Source organism: Geospiza fortis, unplaced genomic scaffold, assembly GCF_000277835.1.
Source record: "Geospiza fortis unplaced genomic scaffold, GeoFor_1.0 scaffold240, whole genome shotgun sequence".
NCBI lineage: Eukaryota > Metazoa > Chordata > Aves > Passeriformes > Thraupidae > Geospiza > Geospiza fortis.
The window spans coordinates 513,904-535,114 of record NW_005054379.1 but is presented as its reverse complement, the minus strand read 5'-3'; the positions used below and the strand labels follow the sequence as shown (position 1 = coordinate 535,114).

General features: G+C 40.5%; 1 protein-coding gene across 1 annotated transcript in view; it reads right to left on the bottom strand.

Annotated features, from left to right (window-relative positions):
- Window positions 1–21,211, bottom strand: part of DGKQ (diacylglycerol kinase theta) — an 84,062-nt gene that overhangs the window by 59,427 nt on the left and 3,424 nt on the right. Inside the window, exon 3 of the mRNA XM_031060289.1 lies at window positions 21,152–21,209. Within this exon, the coding sequence (XP_030916149.1) occupies window positions 21,152–21,209 (58 nt within the window). The remainder of the gene's footprint in view (window positions 1–21,151; window positions 21,210–21,211) is intronic.

Genomic DNA, 21,211 nt, shown 5'->3' with positions numbered 1-21,211 from the left:
TTGCAGCTGCAAATGCAGTTGCTTAAGAGATTTGGAGGTGATCTCTATGGTGGGGAGGAGCACACAGCCTACCAGTGCAGAGGAAACCAAAGTCATTATCCAGGCAGAGGAGAGATGCATCTCCTGCTCCAGAAAACAAGTATGAGTCCATACAGAGAACTGATGAATCCTCATCGCTGATATGTGTTTTCTCAACATGGACACAGTGGTAATATAATGATAACATAATTAAACTTGCTCCTTCCTTAGCTGGCAGCAGTATTTCTACTGACGCTCTTAGGAAGGTCACCTGCTTGTGGTGAGAGCAGGTCTGTAGAAGCTATAGGAAAAAAGGGTTAAAGTCCACCTGCCCATTACCACCTATAGTCTGAAATTTGTCACTCATATCCTGAAGACATCTGCCTCAGCCACTTGTTTAGGTGATCTTGTCACTGTCTCAGAGTGGTGCCCAAAGTTTGTCTGACCTGGCTAGGTGAGGCGAAATGCCCTCTAAGGCGGAAGTGTAGGGACAAAGGTTCTCGTGGCTCTGACCCATGAAGAGCAGAGCATGAAGCTTCAAATATAAACAAGCAGTGTCAAGAATTTCATAAAGAGGTGAGAGCTAGTCAAAGACGAATCAGCGGTGACTAATGAAATTCAGTGTAATGACAGTTTTCCCTCATTTTTCTAGTTCAGAAGCAGGTTGGCTAGAAAGGAAAGCAGAGAGCAGACTGATCACACGAATTTTCTGATCTGCAAGATGCAGCAGGCAACTGAAGTCTGCAAGACCACCTCTCTAAGTGCTATTAGATTTAAGCGCACACAAACTCAATGCACAAGTCAGCTGAGCCCTACCCAAACACCCTGGGGAATTCAGACAACCAGCTCATGGAAAAGATGCTCCTCCCATGGACCTTGAGAGGTGTTCTCTACTTATTTAGACAACCGAAGTCAGTACACATACCAGAACCCAAGCCAATCAGTATCACAATTTTATCTTTGCACTGACAAATCCAGCAAAACATGGTCTGCATAAAGACAGTAACATATGGTTCAGATAAGGAAACATCTAATGACACAGAAAAGCATACTAAGTCAGCAACTTCAGACAATCAGTAAAACCAAACAGTGAAGGAATGTTTCAGACAAGGAGCAAAATAGGAAGGTGCATAAAGGTTTTAATTGTTTGAATGCATACAGAAGAAGACAACACAGAAAAGAATTAGCTTCCTAAAATGTCAGCCAGAAAATGGAAGCATTTGCAAATAATCAAATTAAGGAATATCAGGAGACAAACAGCAGGAGATAAACTGCGCAAACATAGAAGGTAACATTCTCAGTGAAAGATTTTCACACATTTTTCAGGAGCTATTCACACAACTTCTCCTCTGCTTGTCACATTCCTCAGGGGGTGAAATTACTCCTACAAGTCACCAATTTGTTTTTATTTTGCACATTCCACACAGGAAGAAAAAACCCAAAATGGCAGCAAACGGAAGCATTAACAATATTAGGGGGTGGGGTGGGGAGGGGAGGCAGCAGAATCCTACATTTGTATCAATAGTCCCAGAGAGGCTTAATTAGGTCTTAAATTCTGACAGCTAGGAGAGGTTTTGTAGGTTTTAAGGGGTGACCATTCATTAGGAAAAACAAGCCAGAAGACACTGTATGTGAAGTTTCAGCAGATGAAATGCAGAATTCTGAGGAAAAAGCATTTAAAGGAAGAGGACAGGTGGATCTTTTTAAAGGATGAAGATTTCTTGATCCATACCAATTCAGTGATGAGCTAGCTACAAGCAGACACATCTATGGGTTGTCTAAGTCAAAAGAAAGCCATTCAATTGCAGCTTTCAGACACTGTACAAAACATTTACTTAAAGGTTTAGGGGGCTTTATAGAGGTCTCTCCAAGCATCTGGTCAGGCATACTGCACCAACCATATTTGATAAGTTTACCTTGAGGCCTTCTGCTATTCAATTATAAATTACTTCCTTCTTGTGAAAAATTAGGTTTTGGTAACGCTCAGCAAGAAGCCATCTGGACATTGGGCATCACTATGCTGCTGCCTGTCCACATGGAGCACAAGATCTGGCTTTACAGCAGGCTCTGCCCGCAAGCCATCACTTCCTGGGCCACTTTTCCTACCACATTCTGTTTGACTTGGTGTTTTAATAAAGGCCATGTGTACATATGGCAACTCATGGAAGGTACAGCCAGCACCTTTCCAAAACACACTTGAAAAGAAACAGAAAACATCTCTCTCCAGCAAGGCAGGACATAAAAGCTGGGAATCACAGTAACTCATGAGCTGTGTAACACTTCTTAGAAAAAGGATGGCTATTTATACCCTCCAATATGTCACACTTTTTCCACATAAGCATTTTTCTCTCTGTTCTCAAGACAGACTTCAAACCAGAATCCAAAACTAGGAAGAAGAAAACCGTGAATTATGCCCTGTAGGGACTCTAGCTATATATTGGTGCCCTATGCAAATGGTGAGAATTGTGGGTGAGAATTGCTCATGAAATATCAAATATAACACATAAACTTCTCCCCCTTTTGAAAAGACCACTCAGTCCTGAGGAAAAGCCTAGGTGGTGTTAAAAATTACTTTTGTTTCCTCTTTGGGAAAATACTCACCATAATTCAGTTCTGGTATTTTTTAAACAGAAGTTTATTTGTATATTTGTATTTTAACATGTTAGGTTTTATTTTTTTCTTTTATCTTTAACACTGAAGTCTAACTTTGCATTTGCTAAACATTTTAATAAGTAGAATTATCAAATTGCTCTCCAGGCAGGGTATATTTTAATTTTTTTTTTTACAATAAATTTTTTGTTTCTGGAAAATTTAAGTGCAATGCATTAAAGAACATACACAGCTTATTAATGTGGGTATAAATACAACTAAATTAAGTGCAGTAATTCTCTGAGGCATCTTGTTAAATGTAAGACTTGGAAGAAGTCCCTGTCTTGCAGAGTTTACTAGAACAAACGGCCTGATATATGTAGGAGTATTACATAAATGGAAAATCTCTACAGTCCTCTACAAATAGCCCTCTAAATGTACATAGATTACATGAAAGAATTACAAGGGGACTAAAATAAAATAGAGAAAGGAAAATGTCACGTTCAAGATCTAATGCTGCATCAGACACCTACAGACTCAGCAGCAGCTCAGGCACTGCACAGAGAGAACCAGCAAGCTGACTTTATGCTGCAGCACAGAGGTGGCTTTTCTGCCACTTCTCCCCAGTCTCCTCCTAACAACATCTAGCATTCAAGTTGCCTTTCTTTGACAATTACACAAGGGGCACATATTTCCCTGGATGTACCATTACAACTCTAAGACCCTTTCCTGCCTATCTGTAAAAGCTGACTAAAGACTCAGCAGCTTGTGAGAGAACTTTTCCTCCCCTTCATAACCATCACTTTACATTCAACCACCCCAAGCAATAAAATGAGACTGAAATATACTTCTGTAATCCTCAGCAGCTGGTGTCAGCGTGAGCTCTCATCTCACCACTGGCCTTTGTAGAGGAGGTTGTGGACTGTTAATGGGAGAGCTGGGTAGCACAATCCCCCACACTGCCACAAATCCATGTGCAGCCTTGACTGAGTTCTTTGCTTCCCTCTATCGCTTTTATCTGACACCCACGCCCACGCACACACAGTCAGTGTGTTTTTATTTTAGCATTTCACACACTGTGAATGCCAACTTTCAGTTCCAGTGGGAACGTTCCATACACAATATCTTTGTTTATATCTGTCTTCTACTAAGATGCTCAGAAAAGCAAGGCTAAGAAAAGGCTGTGGTTATGGTTACCAACTGGCTCTGGCACTAGATTTGGGTGGCCAGGGGAATGTTGTTTATATCTTCCTAAGCACATGAAAATTTTACAGGATGAAATAAAATGAAGTTTCTACCAGATGAAATATTGAACAATTTGGGTTTTTTCAACAACAGGTGTCTAAAAGTGTTATAGATTATCTAAATGCATTATCTTAAAATGGTTATTTTTAACAAAAAGGTTGAAGAAACATGGACAAAGTCCTCACTATGTATCTAAAGTGTAACTTAACTCCTACACTGAAGTGTGTCTCTGTACTCACAAGTAAACTTCCATATCCCAAGAATCTCTGTCCTCCTTTTCCATACGACAACCTTCAGCCCTTTATTGTATTTCACACATCAAATGAAACTCATCTGTAGTCACATCCTTCTTTTTTCATCTGAACAAGTCCCAGCAGCTGTAAGAAGTAATGTTTTCTACCAATCAAAGACTGATAATTCTCTGAAAAGACAGGTTTATGCCCCTTAACACTTCCCACCACACATTTCCAGACTTAGCTGTCATGAGACTGTAGCAAGCCACAACTGGCCCAAGCTGTGATTGCCACAAAAGGGTACACAAGAAGTCCAGAAGGTGTACACGAGAAGTCTAGCTCCCCACAGGTAGGAAAAGGACATGTACCTTGTGGTGGCTTTGGCCAGAGCCTGATAGCAGATCTGATAGCAGATGGTTCCAAGAGTCAACAGTGTCATGGCTGCAAACTCCAGGGTGACAAGCACCAAGGGCAGGATTTAGTTTTTGTTTCCCAGAAAACTGCTTGTATTCAGTGGACCTCTTGGAAAGGTGACAGCATAGGCATCTTTTACCTTACCACTCGCCTGGTGCAACAGAGCAGCAGCCTCTGCAACAAATGACGTTTGGCAGCAGTTTCCTCAGGGCAGAAGGATGTGCAGTGCAGTTTCAAGCCTTGTGCCTTCACAGCAAGCATGGCTATGTTTCAAATGCAACAGGTACTACAGAGAGAATAATGGCTCTTACCATTTACTCCAGAGGGGTAATTCATTCCAGCAGAGACTATTGAATTTATTTTCAATACTTCCAGTAATTTTCATTTTCAGTAGCTCCAATAAAGAGAGCATTACTGCTAAGAGTGCACTACAGCTACATCTGACTATACAGTCTGTAGAGTTAGGGTCAGATTCTCACATGCTATAAATCAGCACGACTACTTTCAGTTTGCTAAAGCATAAGAATTTACCAAAGACAAAGATTTCTAGCTTCAAGTCAATTTGCCAGATTATAAATTTGACCATGTAGCATTCATCTTGTTTTTATCAAAATGAAATAATGAATTAAGGGTAAAACATTACCAGGCTTTCTGTAAAGCTTAGTGCTTTGAACAGACAGAGATCAGTACTTCTAGCAATATAAATATTTCTTATAAACAGATGCAATTATTACGAATCTTTGTTCCATAAGTCACCAGCTTATATAAGGCATTCAACCATCCAGAATAAGAGAAAGTATTTGAATTTGCGTACACTAGAGCCTTTAAAGTAGTTATTCTCACCCCTCCCCTCACTGAAAAAACAAAACCACAAACAAAACAAGATAGAGCTCAGCAACTGAGAAAACAGCTTTTTTTAAGGGCACTGTCAATCACTGCTAGAATATGAGAAAACAAGATGTTCTTTTACTGTCCCTCTTATTCAGGAAAGAGATGTAAATACTTGTTCAGTCCAGCCAATATCCCCAGGGTTGCCCTGAAACACAGTAGAGCTCTGCTTTCTGGTGGGTCTGCAAACCAAACTGCTTTAATCCAGGACCTGGAAGGGCTTCCAAAATTCCCAATTTGTTTGCCATGATTCACAGAGATGCCACAACTTCCACTTTGGTTCTGCCAGGATGCATAATCATGAAATTGCAGCACTGGCTTATGCAAAGAAGCTGTTGACGACTGCTTGGGGAAGGAAGATGGGTACGGAAGTGCTGAACATGGAAGAATCAGCTTGCCCCAATTAGTTAATAAAAGTGCCCCATGCACACAAAGGCAAAGATGGCCACTGCAGGAGGCACAGCTACTGCAGCATGCTTAAAAGACAGAAGGAGGAAGGACAACTGCCTGCAGACGGACAGAGAAAAACAAACAAGAAATCTAGCAAAGCCAGGGAGTAAACCAAAGCTTCAAAGCTGTTATGCAAGACAACAATAACAGTCTCCATTTTCCAAACAATGAATCAGTGGGACTTAAAGGGCATACCAGCACCAAGACAATTCAGCCTCAGTCAATCTAACTCTTTCAAAACGAAGTTTTATTTTGGTCAAAACGAAGTAGGTTATTTCCTCTGCTCTGCCTGCTCTTCCATAGCATGTGCCTGACATAACAGAAGCCAAAATAGAGGTTTAATCCACCTCTCTCCTTCAGCGGTTTTATCACTCCCTTCTGAAGTTGTCCTTGGTGTGCAAGCAGGCTTATTTTGTTCATCAGGACTGCCTTCGCATTCGCTGAAGAGATCCATTGACAGTTAAAAGACAATAGCTTTCAGAAAATGCCCACGGGCTAATAAGTCATAGATTGGAGAAAAATATTTTTATTTTTTCTATCACAGTGTTCTTAAATTATACCAAAAACACCAGACTGCTTATCTAGACAGGATCATTCAAGCTGGTGGCACAGTCACTATTTTCAGGAGTAGCTTAAAAGCAACACTTTCATTTTACTGGAAGTTTGTGGGACTCAACTATTACATTTGTTACACAGCTTTGAGCTACTTCTCCATTGTAGCAGCTTGCCAACATAGACGCATTTAGCTTTTCATTTACAACTGCGACCACAGGCTAGTCTGAATACTGTGGCTATTCACTGAAAGGAATGCTGCATGCAGCACATGGACCTCACCAGCTTATTTCCCAATTCAGCAGAAACATGCAAACACCTGTATGCAATATTGGTGTACTCTCTCAGACAAAAACACAGCCTAGTTTAAGCTTAGAATTCTGTTGTGCAATGCTTGCTAAATGTCACCAGGAAAGCTGTCATAGAAGCTTTGGTCTTCCCAAAACATTTCAAACAATGGTGAGAGAGGAATGGAAAAATCTCTGAAATCTTTAAGAAGTCAAGCTTTAAAAAGACTCTCCTTTCTCACAGTGGTGAGAAACTTCAGGCTTTGCTTACAGTGTGCTTGAACTACATTGTAAATACTCTTCTTCAGAAAATCCAAAAGAAATGAAAACCTTGTTAAGGTTTTTCAGAGACCTGTTGAGTATCCTTATAGTTCACTTGTATTCGGCAGTTCTTTTCTCTCTCTGGGATTCTCTGGTCTTGTCAACTAACCAGTCATATATGCTTCTGCTTTAAATGGAGATACCAGTATATACCCTGTTTGATTAAGATGCAGTTTGCCTCCACACTATGTGAATTGCCTTGCACTTTATATTCCCAGAATTATCTGCATGAGAACACCTTCTCTTTATAGGCACAGATACTCCGAAGAAATGCTTTTGTAGCATCTGACCTCCATAGTTTCAAGGCAGCACATCTGAATTCCTATTCATTTGTATTTCAAACATGCTGGTAGAAAATAACAAAGTAACAAGACAAGTAAAATAAGACAAGCTACTTATTAAGAAAACAGTCAGATAAGTTTTGTGAGACACTTGAAATATCAATCATTTGGTTATAGTAGGCTTGCTTGCATTGTACTAGCCTCACAAAGTACCTGGGCTACATAAGCCCTTCTCACTCTCTCATCCCTGAAGTCTACAACACGGTATCTTGCTTTTCCATCCTCCTGGTACTGTAAAACAAGTACTGACAAATGAACTAAAGGAGCCTCACTTGCCAAAACAGAACTCTCTCCATCTTCCCATCTCCTGACTTTACCCAGAGTAGGTTTCTTAGATCCTGCTAAGCAGGAAAAGCCAGAACACCAGCAGCTGGAGACAAAGGAACCTACACTGTGTGCTCAGTCCCACCAAGGCTTCCCATTTCAAGGAGAAAACTGCACAGAGAAGTTGTACCACAGTAGCAAAAGCAGCCATCTCCGTTTGGACAAGAGGTTTTTCTAAATCCACAGCCATCAGAAAATCTAGACACCCTACAAGCTACGTCTATACACAGAAGAGGGGTCTATCCACTCCAGCTCAGATGCTGCAGTCCACTCTCTTTCCAGTCTGTACAGTATGGCCAAGTGAATATGGGCTGAGGTGTGAATAGAAAGAGAGCAGCGCTGCTGAGAAGCACTTGGGAATGTCAGTGGACAAAAACTGAGAAAGGAGGCGATTCTTAACTTTTGCTCTGCTCTCATGAGACCCTGCCTGGAACACTGCATCCAGCCCTGAGATCTTGAGCTCAGGAAAGAATGGATAGATTTGAACAGGTCTTAAAGAAGGGCCACAAAAAATATCACATGGCTGGAGCACCTCTCCTATAAGAGGCTGAGACACTTGGGATTGTTCAGCCTGGAAAAAGAAGGCTCCAGGGAGACCCTTAGTGCCACTTTTTAATACTTAAATGGGGCATATAAGAAAGATAGCAGGGCCCATTGCAATAGGACAAGAGGTAATACTTTTTAACTAGAAGAGGATAAATTTGAACTGGGGGTAAGGAAGAAATTTGGTATGATACGGGTGGTGAAACACTGGCACAGTTTGTCCAGAGAGCTGGCAGACGTCTCATCTCTGGGAATATTCAAGGTCAGGTTGAAGAGGGCTTTGAGCAACCTGATCCAGTTGAGAATATCCCTGCTTATTGTGTGGGATGTGTGGGAGTGGGGTGTTGGGCTAGATAATCCTTAAGAGCACTTCCAGCCCAAACTATTCTGTGATTCTGTTCTGTGAAATTTTATGAGAAAGGTGGGTTCTGCATAGACTTTACTTTTTTCCCCTCTTAAAAGACAGCTGGATCAGACTCACCACCAGGGAAATGAGGATGAACACAGGGTTTCAGAGGCATGCAGTTTTAGTTACTGAACAGGTCCCCAATATTAAGAGAGTTTTCTTCTTCAGAGAGATGGAAGATAGCTAGTCTCAAACCTGCATTCACATCCAGAAAGCACTAAAACCTTCTCTTTTCTTGAAGATTAGGCCAAAGATAGGACAGTGCAATGGGACAAGGTGCTGGTCCACTGATGGAAAACAAAAAATCTCCAAGAGGGCTACATCAGGGGAGAGAGTTCAGCAACTCATCTCCTGACAATTCTAAGAAAAAGAGGTCCTTCAGAGGAAGAGGCCTCCCACTAACAATGTGAAGATGCACAGGGAGCCTGGAGGGACACAGTTTTTGCCACCAACAATGTAACAGCAACAGACTATTGGCTGTGACTCTTCTCCAAGCAGGCTCCCAACCACACCGGCTATCAGCAGTCCTCAGGGATGCTGAAGACAGGAGCCCGAAAAGTTTTCTCTGAACCACAGAAATCTGTCCGAGGGCAAACAATTAAATACTCGAGCAGCTCTTCTGTACAGGCAGAAGGATGAAGGTTGCCCACACAAGCCAGATGCAAGACCATGTAACACAGTTGTGGCTTTTTTCCAGGTTTTCCAGACTGCAGCCTTTACACAGCTAGAAAGGGTCAAGCCGGTTTGAAGGCTGACAGAAAAACCTCTGATTGCACTCCCTGCACATGCAGTGAAAGGCTATACATCCTAACAACCTTCAAAGAAAAGACACCCAACACATGGTTTCAGCAAGATGTCATGGTGATAAGAAAATCAAGTACCAGACACCACTAAAAGACTCTTGAAGACCATTTAGCAATCAGAAATTTCTCCTGGCTCTGTCTTAACCTGGTGCCTCTTATGTCTTTTGCTGCAGACTGCCTGTGCAACCAACTGAACCCCAGGGGCTGGAGCAGAGATGGGCCAGCTTGGCAGCATGTGTAGATGAAATTGGACAGGAGGGACAGAGAAACATGGAATAGTTAAAACCAGAAGAACAAGGAAGATCCAGCTGGACCACAGAACCACCTACTGCAGGGCATGCACACCAGTGTCATAAACGCTTACCTCCCTGCAGCTGTTGTCTGCAACAGCTTTGCCAAGTCACTGTTTTCAGGGTGATGCCTTACAAAGAGAAACTTTGTCAATTGTTTATCAGCGCTGTCCAGCTGACTTACAGCTACTGGTCAAAACAAAGAGCTACAGCTTACAGCATTCAGAACAGCACAACAAAAATTACAGTGAAGACTGATCCAGCCCTCAATTTAAAGGAAAATGCACTAAAACCATTTGACATTTACTGCAAGCATCCTCACAACAAAAGCTTCATCACAGAATGATGGAATTGTTAGTGCCGAAGGGGACCTTGAAGAACATGTAGTTTCAACTCATACTGCCACTCCCCACACCAGGTTGCTCACCAGACCATTCAATTTGGCCTTGTGCATCTTCATGAATGAGGTATTCTCTGGGCTGCCTGTTCCAGCCTCTGGGCAAAGAAATTCTTCCTAACATCTAATCTAAAGATGCTCTATTTCAGTTTAACATCATTATCTCCTTTCCTGTCACTATCTGCCCATATAAAAAGTCCCTCTTCCTCCTTTTTTATAACCCCCTCTTAAGGTACTGAAAGCCTTCTCTTCTCCAGGCTGAACAACCCCAGCTCTCAGTCTTCTCTATTGCAGAGGTACTCCATCCTTCTAATCATATTCATCACCTTCCTCTGGACACACTTTAAGAGGTCCATGTCTTTCTTATGCTGAGGATGTCAAGCTGTATGCGGTGTTCCCGGTGGAGTCTCACAGGGGCAGAGTAAAGGAACAGAATCACCTACCATGACCTGCTGGCCACACTGCTTTGGATGAAGCCCAGGATGTGCTTGATTCTGGTATTGCCAGCTCGAGTCCAGCTTTTCATCCATCACAACTTCAAGTCCTTCATCACAGGGCTGCTGTCAAATGACTTCCTCTCCCTGTCTGTACTTGTGCCTGGGATTGCCCCCAGCCAGTTACAGCACCTTGCCCTTAGACTTGCTGGTTTCAAGAGCTTATCATGCCTAGGCAGCCTGCATGAACACTGTAAGGTTCCAGCCCGCACACATGCGGCCTCCTGCACCACTGTCACTTGTTACCCAGTACAGCACAAATAAATCCACACACTGCCATGTCAGTGTCACCCTCCTCAACAACAACACACGTGTCCTGTGCAAAAACAGTCCTGTTAACACTTCTGCTACATTAGACATACCTACATTGAAATGCCTCCGCACACATAAAAGGGAAATAACAGTAGCACATCTCCAGCATTGAAAAAGAAGAATCTGAGTTACATTGAAATAAACAGGGTGGATCTTAGCTGAACTTAATGCACACTAGGACTTCATAAACTGTGATGGAATTTTGGCAGAAAAATGTGATATTGACACAGCTGCCTGGACACTCACAGCGCCCAAAGACTTGGAGATTTTCTCCACACTACAGGCTACAGACAGGTGTAATACACACCAGTTCTGCACCTACGGGGCATATCACCAGGGACACATCGAGTGAACCCCACGTGTGTCCCATGCACACAGGGACTCAGGGAGTTAGCTCTACGCTCTTAGCAGTGGGGGAAACCAAGAATTCCCTCCAAAACACACATAAGATGTTATGTGTGGATCAAGGAGAGCCAGGCAGCATTTCACACAAACACAATCTTTTCCACTCAGTGATATAACCAGCAGACAAGAGGTTTGCAGTCCCTCTTCTGCCGCTTAAAAACTGAACACAGAACATAAAAATATAATAAAAAATCCTGAAGATACTGAAGAAAAATCACTGCTAAGCTTAGTTGCAGTAGCACCCGCAAACCTCCACAGCAGAGTTACAATTTTTCAAGGAAAGTTGGATACATTTAAAATGTAGGTCCCATTATTAATCGACATAAACCCATAATAAATCTTCTTCCACATTTAATTTGGGTAATCTCTGGATTATCTAAGGCATCTCAATACTTCCCAGCAACACAAAACAAGGAAAAAAACCGAGATACCCCAGAGCTGCCGTGGCAACCTTTACATGTCATTCCTACAGGGCTTCATTTCCAAGTTGCACCACACTCACAAGTGTATAAAACAATAGGATTTGAGTGAAAAATACTCAGACCTGGAAAAAATTGAGAGGAAAAATGCAGAAAGTGAAGAAACAGAATCCTGTGCCAACTGGGTAAGTACATTCAGTATTTTCTCCACTGTGGTTACTACAAAGCTATTGACACGGTCAGGAAACTAAAGGCAAATGATTCACACAGTGGTGAATCAGGAAAACAAAACACTCACCAGGCACTATTTCCAAAAGGCAAATTGAAAGTGCTGATCTCGTGATTTTTTTTAAAATCCTGATTCTTCATCTTATTCACTTAAAGTATTTTTGAAAGATTCTTTTTAAGAAAGTGTGAGCATTTTAGTTCCAGCACTTAGGCTTGAGTCACTGATGAGATTGAGGACTATATTTCTCCTGAATTAAAGCAACAGTCTTTCATGTATCTAAGATCATGCAAAATTCATAGAAAATGAGTGTTTACATCTATATGGACAACAGAAGCCTGCAGTACAAATTATATATACCACTGATTAATACACCAGAACTTCCAAAAATAAAATAACTCTGTCCATAAACACTAAAATTAAAAATATCTCTCTGAAAAGACATAAATCTTTCCCAAAGAGGGACCAAATTATATCAAGGCTCATATATTAATTTCATTTTAGTGTCGTTTGGTGTGGTCTTCTCAACTGATCAGACAGCGAAAGTTCTTGTAGCACTCAATCTTAATTTACTAGGTAGCATAATCAGCTATTAATTTATGCACATGAATTATCAACACACACTGAAAGGTTCTTAAAGTTTCCCAGGACATCATATTTAAGAAAAAAGTTACACTGAACTGAGCAAAAGTAAATGTAAGAAAGCAAAACCAAAAAAATGTAATATATCTCCATTATCTTATGGATTTAGTTTTAAATAATCTATTTGGTTCACCTGAAGAAAAAGTGCTAGAATGAAAAATACAATAATGTCAAGAAATCTTTATGCATTTGCCAAACAGGAACTATTCTGGAAAGAAATATAATAGGAACAGAATAACAGAGGTCAAAACCAAAATGGACACAACAATATTTGGCTGTTTTGAAAGTATTTTTAACATGCTAGTATTTTTACCTTCTACTTTAGCTTATTTTTTAAAAAAGGATTTGGTAACCAAAAGTCCCCGCTGCTGTTAGTTAACTTCTTCAGAAAAGAAAATACAAGCCTGTAAGTCTGTACTTGATTTCTGCACAGAAATTGAAACAGGAATCTATTAAGTTCTTCTTGTTTAAGGTTACATCTCTTCTTTCACACCTCCTCATCTTGGATCACGTGTTCGGTTTCTCACTGAGCATCTTCTGTTAACAGAATTAAGTCTGCCCAGCATCCAGACAGAGTTGGAGCATCAAACATAACTGCAATTGAAAATCATTTTCTAGGACAAAGGGATTGTGACTCCTTTTTGGAAGGGCTGCTATTGCTACCACGGACAACTGTCAGCAGTGAGGGCAGACACCCTGCTCACAGCTCACATGCACAACTGCTCCAGCACTGCACTAGCACTGGGACATCCAACAGCATCCACCCAAAACCTGGGCAACAACCTGCAAAAGTGTCTTGAGAGTTTTAAATCATGTGAATATTTGTGAATATCTAAATATTTTTAAATCGGCTTTTCCAGTACTCTGTATCAATACTGTTTTGACAAGAGGTTGAATGTGAAAAAGCAGTTTCTCCTAGGTTGTTGCTCAGCCCACATATTTGTTTTAATTCCAAGGGATTCTTTTTATAGCGGATATATGCCAGGATTGCTAGTCCTAATCAGTTTCCCATGCAAATTTGTATGTGTGATGAGTTACACTCTGCCATCCAAACTAGATTCTGAAGAAAATCTGTCATCTCACAAAAAGCCTTTTTTATTCTGAAATAAAGCATTCACAGTCTCAAATGCAATCAGTTTTTTCACTTTATGTTCAGAGCCTTCCCTCACGCCATCTTCATGCTTAGGGGAATCTTACCCATTTCCTTGTATTTATGATGATTCCAGGCAAAGATCCTAACCACATCATGGTTTCAGCTCTGAGCAAGTATTTTTGCTTGAATCACTTAAGAAACCGGTTAGTGAATTATTTCTTATGTTCACTGGTTAACAAGGTGTACCAGTTATTATTTTCACATTCTGCAGAGAAAGTATTGCATAAAAAGGAAAGACTAATTTCCTGAATTATAGCATGACAAACCAAGGCAGTAGTAAGTGACACAAGCTGCCAAGCAGAAAGAAAAGCAATGAGGAACTGAGATTTTTTTCCTATGCATTCTTGCACTTAAACTGGATGTCATATTTCCTAGCCACCATAACCTAATACTACCCTCCAGAACAACACAATGCTCCTATTTTAACCCCTAAAATTCAAATTATTCAATACTTCAATAATCTCTTACCAGAAAATCAGTTTAGCTAAATATTCAGAACGTCTCTAGCAGTATTGTGTATGGAAAACTTGCAAGCATGGATTAAATTGTGGTCAAATACACCATTGTTTATTCTTATATTTGTTTTGGATCTTAAATAATGATATTTTTACAATAGTAAGGGCCCTACAATTATATCATACAGCTGGTATTTAAAAAGAAGCCAAGGAGGTGAGTGATACCAGCACATCACATTAATAATCCTAAACATATTTCCAGGTAATGGTAATATTCACTGGTAATAATTTACTGGTAATAATCCATTGATATTCAATCTTAAACAGGAAAGAAAGCAACAAAGTCACATAAATATATGTGAATATATACGCATGAATATACACACAGCCCCACCCCCATTCTTCCAGAGCCAAGCAAATAAAAATGCTTAAATAAGAACAGGAAGTGAAATGAGGGGTTGACTGTACTCTACTGAATAACAAACTTCCACAAGTGAGACAACAATAAGGAAGAACACTGTGGCAGCACACTTAGGAAAAAAAAAAAAAAAAGAAGCGTGCTTCCAACGTGTTCCTTATCACACTGCGATATACACACGTTAGGTTTCACTCTCTGCTTGGGAGTGTTTCCTAACTGGCTTCTCACAAATTCAAAGTTACCATTAATTAAAAAGGCTGGAGAGGGGGAAAGTGCAAAAACAACAGAGGAGCTGATCAGCATGTATTGTTTAATCCTTTAGAAAGGTGTATTATACTATACACACACTCTGCTCTTTCCCCACTGGAGTTGAGTCAAATTAAACCCATTCAAGTAACTTAGTCACCTATTTTCTGTAAGTGTTGCAAAAGCAGTTTCACCACAGGTACTTTCAAGAGCCAGCTCAGGATGGATCCAATTGAGCAACAAGTAGCCCAGAAGGTAGTCAGCTTGAGCTAATGAAAGGCAGAGTTAGAAACACCTCTGGAAGAAACAAGTGACATAACCAAAAAAGTAAAGGTCATCCAGGGACAGCATGGTTCAATGAGAATTCAGAGCCACCACCTGAGAAGGGTGCCCCAAAATCTGCAAGAGAACCACCTTTCTATGGATAGTAAGAAACAAGGCAATTTTATGGACAAGTTATAAACAGCATGGAATCAAAAAAGGAGAAACAGACCAGCAAAAGCACCATGCCCAGAGGGAACCCACAAAAAAAAAAAAAAAAAAAGTTAAAAATTATAATTCTTGGTATAATTCCGAGTATGGGCGGTGCAGGTGGGTGGAAACAACAGAAACATTTGTTACAAACTGACCACAGGCGAATGAAAACTGAGCACCTTGCATGCCATTCCCCCTGGCATTCAACACAGGAGGCCCCACCTTGAGTTACAATTAAAAATAGGTAATTAATGCCCATTGCACATAGCAGAATCCCTGCTGGAAAGCAATTTTTAGACCCTTAGCACAGGACTGCAAGAACTAAAGTCTGTGGGAAATTTACCAGAGAAAGACTGAAAAATTTTGTGCAAGATTAAAAGGAGTCCAAGGCACTACCCTTGAAGATGGTTGAGAAACACCTGAACATACTATGTCTAAGGTATATTTGATAAATTATCATCTAGAAAGAGAACCTGCAGAGCACCAACCACAGCCACTTCAGACCGTGATGGGTTGATGAGCACCTTCCTTACTGCTTTTGTCACTGCTTAACGAGTCAGACTGAGGCAGTAACACAGATGATATATCAAAGTGCTGTGCAAGGCTTGGTATTGGATTACAGGCTTTAGCACTTTATGCAGTAAGTTATTTACTATCTAATTGAGTTTCTGGACTGAAATCTGAGCTAATGCTATCAACACAAACTATAGCTTCCAGCAACAAAAGCTGTGTGCATTCTCACAAAGCACCCTGTCCTTTTCTCTGCATCACTGCTGGTGAAAGTGATATTTTCCTCTGAGGCACTGTCAGGAGGCAGGGAAAAGAAAAGCATGAATTCTCTTCAGTATAAAATGGATTATCCTTCAAATACAGACCAGTAAATTGCATTTTTCAATGTGTCAGTCAATGCTCCAAACATTTTTCTCAACATGTATATCAGCTGAACTGAGCCAAGTTTCTGTGTAAGGTTTTATTCTGTGGAATTTTTTGGATATGTGTGTGTGGTTTTGGGTTTTTTTTTCCTTTTTGACTGTCTTTGTTTGCTTCATATAAGTTTCAAATGCAGCAAAGTCACATTCACTCAAATATCTCAGCACCAAATATCTTGTTGCACAGGAAGGCCCCACCACTGGCAAGAAAACCACTGAAGAATAAAAGAAAATGCAAACTGATTGGAGGATAGAAGCGAAATTGTATTGTGGTAATGCACCAAAAGCAAGTGAAGCTCACCACAAGAAGGAAGAATATGTTTTTCCTTTTGAACTGCAAGCATTAAGACTCTTGGGGGAATCTCATATATCACTCACTTCCTTCAAAACAGATCTGAATGAAAACTGTAGGGTCAAGGATGTTTCACGTGCCTATCTCTACAACAGAGCTAGAAAGGATGAGAGTCCAAGGAGACTGCGCCTTGTCCCCTTATTCCCTGCTACTACTTCCATATCGCAGCAAACTCCCAGCTTTAACACACCTTCCCTGTCTGACTCTATTTTCTTAGAACAGCCTTTAAGTTCAATAGACTGCATACAAAATTTGTCCAAAATATGCATCTGAAGACTGCTGCAAATGCTGTCTGAACATCTCCAAGCTCTCCTAAATCAACAAGGAACAACACAGCTTGTCCTTATCTGGGACATGCCCATATAAATTACAGCAGCTTTCTGGCTGTCTTGCCAAATCTGAGATTTATGTCATAAATATAACTCAGATTCATCATTTACATTTTATTCTGGAAAAGCTGTGGTGTTGTCAGCCAACATTTAAATCAGATTAAGAGAAACAAAGCTTTATACATCTTGGTATAAGTTTGGATGGTCTGCTTAGAAGCCTAAAAAAAAAAATTTAACCCACCCCTCCCTACCCCCCAAATCCCTTCAACTCCTCCCCCAAAAACAAAAACAGAAAATAATGGTGTTGTTTCCCCAAAATATTATTTGACTTAGAGCCTTCATATCTAGACAGGGGCCCTATCTGCTTAAGTACATATAAAGAAGTCCACGACTGCAGCTTCCCACATATTCTAATGAAATACATAGATATAAAAAACCTAAAATGGTTAAACAACTGTAAATTTTCAATCAAACTTGCTTATTACTTAAATCCCCTACATTTTATCCTTGGCCAAAGTAAACCAAACTGACTTTACATTATAAAGTTTTATAGAATTGGAAATTATTGTAGCCCCCAAAAATGTACAGATCCACAATTCGTCCAACTCATTTTTTTTCTTGAAGTGTTTTATGTAAAATAAAAGCACTGTGAAAAGAAATGTATTTATTGGTGGCTGAAACTAATCCCAAACTCCAGTATAAAATATCTGCTAGCTACCTTTTAGTGTATGAAATTAGTCCTACTGTGAACTACCAATAAGAGCTCTCTTTACAATTCTTATACAGGCCTCATCTATCAAGTATTTTTCATTTTAAGATGTGTACACACATGCACAAAACCTCAGCCATTTACACTGCTTCTTCTTTGGCAAGCCTGAGGAAATTTAAACCCACTCAAACCTGAAATGACCATGATTAGGAAAGCAAGAGCAATATAAGAGAGAAGTTTTCCATGCTACAACTCAAGCTTCATTTATTCTGTCACACATACACACATACTTATCAAAGGAAGTCACAGCTACAAATAGCAAAGTGGTAAGAAAAACAGTTCTTTACAAAAGATTTACAGAAACCAGATTTGTCAGGGTGGGGAGGACATGTGAATAAACCACAGGTGCAAGCCTGGTTGACTGATATTACATAAATATGTGCACAGAAGCTTAATACATGACATCTTCAGACCCAGCTGGACACCTATTCCATATAAGAAGAGTATTGCATTCCCTATAAAATTCATTTGTAAAAATATCTTGCCAATCTGAGTAAGAGAGCTGCAATTCTCCCCTGGAGTACTACCTTCAATCCCATACAAAGTGCTGGTGACAGTGGTCTGGCCCCCATACTGGAGTGGGAAATGGTATCTTACTTTTCAACAATCAGAATAGATGCAGGACACTTTATGCCTTCTATGGAGAGCATCAGAGCATCTCTTCCATAAACTTTTTGGAATTCACAGAAAAAACCTAAGGACCATCTTGGCTTCCACTATGAGAATGTTTTGAGAATTCATTCTGTTTTCTTGTACTTTTGCTACACAGCTATGTAAGCCACATGGGGATGTGCCAGTCTACTGAGTAGTTGATAAGTTAACAGAAAAAACCCACAAACTTTATCATTCACACACAGAAGATGCCATTCTCCAGGGGTCTAAAGTTCAATCACAATTAAAACAAAAATCCAGGTGATTTAGGCCATACAGCTACTCAAACTAATGACAGATAAGAGGCAGGCTTTTTTTGGTATGTTTCTTTTTTTTTTTTCCCTTTCCTTTCAATAACTGGAGGAGTCACACTATGAGCATGCTTAGTTCCTTCAAAGACTGGAAGCTTTCTGTTTTGGTAAAACCAGCTTCAGGGAATGTCAACACAAACAGCATCAGGAAACTGAACATCTGAACCTACAGATCTGGAAGAGCAACCACTGCAAATCCGCTTAGAAAAAGGCCCCTTGATGGCTTCATAAGCCTGTAGGTGGTTCATCAAACAGAGTCCAAAGACAGCTGCAATTATACCTGCAAACCCAGACTCTCTGCAGAGAAAAAAAAGGAGGTAGCAATCATCTACCATGTTTTTCAAGTCTACAGAAAACACTTCCTTCTCTAATAGCTGGGTGGGTTACTTTTTTGTTTTAACAGCCTGGCACTCCTTCTATCACTTTCTAAAGTGCAGTGATCAAACTCCATTAGCTAAAGTAAATGTGACAAGGAGGTAACAATTAAATGGAATTTAAGAAATCATATTAGCATTTATTAAATAACTTGGAACTTGACAACAGCAGACACATGAGCAAATGATCCATCAGATGGTTTTGAGATTTGTTGTTTAGCAGCAAGTTGTTGGAAAGACAAACATGACTCTAAGCATAGCTGGTTGAAAACAGATGAAAGGACAAAAAACAAACAAAAAAAACCAAGCAAATAAAAAAACCCCAATTCTTATTCTTCACCCAGTGGAGACTGATGTGCCAGGTGCCATTACAGGGTTTTCCTGCACACTCTGAGCAGAGAATGTTAGAGCTAATGGAAACTGAGAGTATTTCCCCTCTCTTGTATTACCCCTCTCGGAGGTGACTTATTTTGGGTGGAGTTTTCAGATGTAGTTTTAAAAGAGATATTTTAACCACGCAGCTTGGAAGTGCCCCATCAGCACACGGCCATTAGAAAGTGGTGCTAAAGATGTTTATCCAGAACTCTGCTGGAAAAGTCAAAGGGGAAGAAAAGTTCCAGAACACCAACTGCAGTGGAAAACTAGAAAAAAATCCTAAATGCAACTTGCAGGAATACACTACCTTTAAGTATGTTTTATGTGAGTGGATAAAAAAAAAAGTGAAACATTCTCGCCCTTTCACATTTTGCTAGCATTACCTGTTAGCATTACCAAAACTATTCAGATCTTCAACTGACAAACTGGCACCTGAATGCCCAGTTTTATGACTCAAAAAATTTGCCATTTTTAAAGTCAGTGATAGAAGAGAACACAGAAGACTGGCTTTGTGCATTTTCACAGTGAAAGAAATTATCATGTGAGCTTGGAGCTTTGTTGCTTATTAGGATAAGCAATGACCTTATGCCACACAGACAGAACAACATTTCTCTCAGAAAACTTTTAAGCAAATATAAAACCATCCTTGCAAGACTTGCTTTGCACCACACAGGAACATGACTTCCACCCAACTTAATCCAGCACTCTCTTTAACCCTGGCAATGACAAAAGGCAGGAGCTATTTCAAGAACTGCAGGGTACTTGTTCTACACCTACAGCCTTGTTTGACACCCACCCAAACAATGATGCTCTTGTACAACCTGACTCTTTGGACCTGGCCTGGGAGCTGCAACCCAAGCCAGCTGGACTGCATATGCTCATGAAGACATCATGTTTTGTGCTGTTTTGTTTGGGTTTTTTGTTGTTGGTAGTGGTGTGTTTGTTTTCCTTTAAAGAGGGACAGAGAGATCCACTCTTTTTGCTATGACACCACTGGATTTTGCTGCATCAGAACAAGTTATAATTTTTATCTGTTCCAAGAACCTCAGCTGCCTTGAAGTCCAGCAAGGAAACCTAGCAATTCCTTCTCCCCTTCCGTGCACCAGCCAAGGTTTAAAAGGTTCAAACTCCACACAGGTCTCAGATTCCCCATGGGACCAGGCATTTCAGCAGGTAAGGGTGCCCCTGAGATGGATCCACCGTGAGCTTGCTGGGGTGCATGGTGGCCCACATTCCCCCCCAGGATGGGCTGGGACACTGCTGGATCACCGCACACGCCGGTGTCACCACACAGGAGTGAGCACTGACATATCTCCGGTTTTACGATATTTTTGTTAGAAATTATTATTATTATTAGTTACTCCTATAATTTAAACTGGGAACAGAATTTTCAGCACTACTCTAGTTTCAGACTTGATTTTTGCAATTTACGACTGTTATTATTAGGCTATTACTAGAATTTTGATTACTACCTTTAGACACTTCTTTTTGTGATGGAATGCACTATTATTATTAATGTATTTCAGTATTGCGTTTTAGTATTGTGGTTTTGCACTAGATTTTAAAATTAGATTTTAGTACTATAGTTTGTTGATACTAATTATGAATAGAGGTTTTATTAGCAGTGGGTTTAGGCAATTTTTCCTCCTCCCACCTCGCCCCGGACGCGTCCCCGGCAGGTCCCGCACGCCCACCGCCGCCCCGGCAGCCCCTTACCCTCGCACTGGTATCCGGCCAGCCCCCAGATGAAGTCGGTGCAGTAGTGGCAGAAGGTGG